General features: G+C 44.5%; 1 protein-coding gene across 3 annotated transcripts in view; it reads left to right on the top strand.

Annotated features, from left to right (window-relative positions):
* Window positions 1-5,000, top strand: part of abch1 (ATP-binding cassette, sub-family H, member 1) — a 21,486-nt gene that overhangs the window by 11,014 nt on the left and 5,472 nt on the right. For all 3 annotated transcript variants that reach the window (XM_031578944.2, XM_031578945.1, XM_031578946.2), the window contains exons 9-17: window positions 99-195; window positions 454-622; window positions 1,276-1,376; window positions 2,430-2,500; window positions 2,715-2,764; window positions 2,994-3,050; window positions 3,345-3,415; window positions 4,159-4,247; window positions 4,906-5,000. The exon at window positions 4,906-5,000 is cut by the window's right edge and continues 9 nt beyond it. In XM_031578944.2, coding sequence (XP_031434804.1) covers window positions 99-195; window positions 454-622; window positions 1,276-1,376; window positions 2,430-2,500; window positions 2,715-2,764; window positions 2,994-3,050; window positions 3,345-3,415; window positions 4,159-4,247; window positions 4,906-5,000 — 800 coding nt within the window. The remainder of the gene's footprint in view (window positions 1-98; window positions 196-453; window positions 623-1,275; window positions 1,377-2,429; window positions 2,501-2,714; window positions 2,765-2,993; window positions 3,051-3,344; window positions 3,416-4,158; window positions 4,248-4,905) is intronic.

A 5,000-nucleotide genomic window follows, 5' to 3' on the forward strand; every position in this document is an offset into this window, starting at 1 on the left:
TAATGAACTATCTAATGTGTTTTTGGTCTGTGTATGATGTGTGTGTTGTGTGTGTGTGTGTGTGTGCGTGCGTGTTTGTGCATGTGTGTGTAAATCAGCGGACTGGAAGGTGAGGGTGACACACGTGATGCCAAAGTGGCGGAACATTGCTGCTCTGGTGATCAAGACAATGGTACGGATGAAGAGGATGCCAGGGTAGGCTGCTGCTGCTGCTGGTGATGATGATGATGATGCTGCTGATGATGATGATGATGATGATGGTGATGATGATATTTTTGTTGGCACCTCACAAAGAGTGAGCTTTTCAGCCATCACTAATTGAACAACATGTCCACAGTCAAACTCAACAGCAGTTCATGAGTTAGTTTAAAATGTGTAGCTCTTTCCATTCAAATGTTGCTGTGTTTGAATTGTGTGACAATTCCAGTGTGGTGCGCCCCTGCATCTCCACAGGTCCCTGTGTTTCCAGTTCCTGCTTCCTGTTATCCAGATCTCTCTCATGTGTTTATGCATCGGTGGGGATCCCAAGGGTATTCAGGTGGCCGTGGTGAACAACGAAACCAGCCCATACTCCTTAAGCCGATCGCTCCTCTCCTTCCTGGACAACTCTAGCATCATCCAGGTGTGACATCTTCCCTCTCCTCTCATGCTCTGTTATCAGTGTTTAGACTTTGGGTAATGTATAGTAACAAAGTAAGCAGCATGCAGCATCAATAAATCAATACCTCAGTAAAGGCCAGTTTTCCTTTAAACGGACCAGTGACATCTAATTTACACAGTATACATGGTTACGTTGATGAGTTATTTTGTAAGTGGACCTGCTTGTAATTAGTTATGAGCATCCTCTTTTAAACCCCTGGTTAAATATGATGTTGCGTTGTTGCTCAGAACCTTTGATCGGGGGCATTTTCAGGCTCATTTTCACTTCCTGTTTTGGTTATCAAATTCAGCTGGAATGCTACAGATTTAACAGCAAGGTTTCGTTTCTGCCTTATGTAGATCATTTGTATCTGAACAGACATTTATTTCGTAAGGGGGCAGGGTGTATTGCAGAACATGCAATTGCACAAAACTCTTAGATTTACAAATCAGGGCAGGCCTGTGAATTTTATTTCACCCAGGTTATGATAATATGCCATTCATCAGGTAAATAGTTTTTAGATGAGTAAACAATTGTATTATTATTATTGTTTTGTCAGGTTTGAGATCAATATAATGATGTGTGTTGTTCTTTGTTTAAGAGAGAAAACTAGAGATTTGGCATCTGTTTCTCAGGTCAACCTGTCCCATGCGGAAGCCTTTGCTGGCGCCCATAATGGGGAATATTGGGGAGTTATAGAGTTTGGCAAAAACTTCACCAGCTACTTGACCAAGAGGTGAGTGCACAAGTCCTTTATGAGCACGCTCTCAGACATTATGGAGAATTCTTCCTCCCGAGTGAAAACACACACAAGGCATGTCATAGACATGCAGGCTACTTAAGAGAGTTGAACCAGCCAGTGCAGTCAAGAATAGATCTAATGTAGTCAGATTTCTGGCAAATTAGTCCTTAACCGACCCCTGACCCTGACTGTACTTCTCACTTCTCTTTTTGCCTTCCCGTTCTTTTTTAGTCATAAGACAGGTCACATGACCATGGGTGGTGTTGTAATTTGTCGGTGTACTCTGCTAGTTTTAATTGACACTGCAGCTGTGTATCCCGTAGCTGCAAGTACCCTGTTTGTAACTTCAGAGTACTTTATATGTGAGTTATTCCCAATTCTTTCAGAACCGCCTTAAATGTCTTAAATGCCAGTGTAGAAAACTGCATTACTGAAGTTCCTATCTGAAAGCTAAAACACAGCAATGTCACAGACCCACAAGCCAGGAACTACACCAAACTTCTGCTTCAAAGCAAGGTCAAGATTGAACCCTAACCCTTAGTGTTCACTTAAGTAGATTCCACCCTCTGGCAGGTTCCTTAATAGCCTGTGGGTGGATGGTCAATTCTGACTGTCACAGAGGGCGTACTTGACTCGACTGGTGTTTTCCCCGTTGGGCTCACCAGCCCTGTGCGGCAGCAAACAGAGCAGGCATCATGTGATAGGTTACCTATTCAGCTGGAGGCTTAAGGAAGGCGGCAAAGGCAGAGCCGCATAGCCGAAGGCTGGAAATCACCGTGCCACGGCGGTGGAAAGTCTTGTCGGGCTTGTCCGTCAAACCCTGCAAGATCGGTCAGAAAGAAAAGTTGCACTCCAGTCATCCGAAACATGGAAACATACAGAGTCTGTCATGCAACAAAGTATGAAGTAGACAGTATAAAACAAATCTGTTTTTTTATTATATTTAAAATAGATAAATAAGATAGATAATAGATTTGTCTATGTTTGTATAGATGGTCGGTTAAGTTCTTCTGTTTTGTCTCCTTGTTCTTCCATTGTATTCTGTAGAATGCTGAACCCCCGGACTTCAGAGGAGGTGGTGGATGGCGGTTCTGTGCATGTCTGGTTGGACCTCACCAGTGAGTCTCCCTACCGCCTACTACTGGTTCATTTGAGATCGACACCTTCCCCAATTATTGGTGTAACTGCATGCCACACCACTAGGTGGTAGTGTTTGATTGCTCATGAATGCCTTTTGAACTTTCAAATACAGTTGATTTTCTTCAAATATTCTGCCCAGTATTCAAGAAAGTGATTATTTTGTGAAGTAAAGCATTTTTTATTTTTTTTCAGATCGTCAAATTGCATTAATGCTGCAGAAGAAGCTTCACGATGCCTTTGAGGTAAGTGGCAGTCGTCTGTTCTGCAGAGTCTGTTTGTGTAGAAGCCAGCACATCCACGACACAAATACCTCTGTGAATGCAAACATAGGTGTGGCTCCAAACAGGTCGGGACCAAACTGATCAACATTTAAGTCAGATATAATGTGGCAACTTTAATTCACTGTTCATTTTCATGGAAAATTGATCCCGGATCTGTACCCCTAAATGATCCAACTACGCTGTGTTACAGGGGTTTGTCCAGGCAAAACTGGGTACTATGGCTTATATGGTGGCTCCACCTATTAAGGTAAGAACCCGATTGTCACATTGAACACTTTTACAGGAACACCCCTCTCCCAGTGCACACACACACACACACACACACACACACACACACACACACACATAAACATACACACACACACACACACACACACACACACACACACATAAACACACAAACACACACACACACACATGAACACACAAACACACACACATACACACATAAACACACAAAACACACACACACACAAACACACACAATTTTGTCAATGAATATCAGTTGGCTTTCTGTGAGATTCTCTTCATGTGTTTGTAGTTCGAGGAGCCCATTTATGGCAGCAACAACACAGATTTCACCACCTTCGTCACACCAGGGGCTGTTCTGAGGTAGGACATTTCCACCAGAGTATTATATATATTATATAGTTCCACCAGAGTATTAGATATATTATATAGTTCCACCAGAGTATTAGATATATTATATAGCTTCTGATATCGCAAGGTAGACAAGGATAGTGTTGGCAAGGACACAATCTCAGATGGATTCAGAAGAGCTCTCGACCTTTAAAGAATAGGTGTTTGGCTGTGTTTCTATTTCTGTGGGATCAATAGACGTCTATGTATGGGTGTATAGAAAATGAATGCAAAGAAAGCTAAAGATAAAACGAGTTGAATGCCCTGAGCTAACTCTAGAAATGTGTCACCGAGAGAGGATCTTTTCCTGTGATAACTCCCGCTGTCTTTGCGTGCTTGAACTTCACAGTGAAAAAACCAACTTGTACACCGTCTGTTATTTTTGCTCTTTCCGTTTCGTTGCTCTTTCCGACTTCTCTCTTTCTGTCTCTCCCCCCTCCACCTCTCCTCTCTCTCCCCCCCTCTTCACCTCTCCTCTGTCTCCCCCTCTCCACTTCTCCTCTGTCTCTCCCCCTCTCCACCTCTCCTCTGTCTCTCACCTCTCCACCTCTCCTCTCTCTCCCCCCCTCTCCACCTCTCCTCTCCCCCCTCCATCTCTCCACCTCTCCTCTGTCTCTCGCCCCCCCCTCCACCTCTCCTCCGTCTCTCTTCCCCCCCCTCTCCACCTCTCCTCTGTCTCCCCCCCCTCCACTTCTCCACCTCTCCTCTGTCTACAGCATCACCTTCTATCTGGCTGTTGGACTGACTGCTTTGTCGTTTGTGCTGGAGAGGAAAGAGGGCATGCTGGACAGGTGTTGGGTTGCAGGTATCATTTATGCTAACAATTTGAACTATGGACAGCATTTTATTCTTCCAAGTGTTCTTCCGTCTTCCATCTCCCGAGTCTTGATTGGTGTCTACAGTCCTACAGCAATTCCCATTATAATTTGGGACATTTTCGTATTTCAAAAGTACAGCTGGAAATAAACTCTGTATAGCCTAAAATACTCGGGTCTGTCTGCTGTCCTTGCCTGGATACTTACAGACACTCTTATTTACACACAGGTGCACAATTTTAGCCCTTGGAGAGGTTTGGTATCAACCCTGAAACACCTCCACAACCTGTAATCTCACACTCTATTTCAAGGCAGCACAGGTTTATAATTAGTAAACCCAACAGGCTGGGTCTCTTGGGCATGTGAGAGGAGAGAGACAGAGAGAGGGAGTATAGATAGATAGATAGAAGGGAGGGAGGGAGGGAAAGAAAAAGAGAAGAAGGGTGAGTGAGGACGCCTGAGAAAGTAAGAAAGAGAGTGAGACTGAGGGGCCTGTGTGCATTCGGGCGATGCTGAACTCTTATACGTCTGTCTGTGTCTCTGTGTGTGTGTGCGTGTGTGTGTGTGTGTGTGTGTGTGTGTGTGTGTCTGTGTGTGTGTGCGTGTGTGTGTGTGTGTGTGTGCGTGTGTGTGTCTGTGTCTTTGAAGGCGTGAGCTCCCTGGAGACCATGCTAGCACACCTGTTCTCTCAGCTCCTGGTCATCAGCGTCCAGATCGTCCTGTTGCTCATCTTCATCATCCTC

This window comes from Clupea harengus, chromosome 13, assembly GCF_900700415.2.
Source record: "Clupea harengus chromosome 13, Ch_v2.0.2, whole genome shotgun sequence".
Taxonomy (NCBI): domain Eukaryota; kingdom Metazoa; phylum Chordata; class Actinopteri; order Clupeiformes; family Clupeidae; genus Clupea; species Clupea harengus.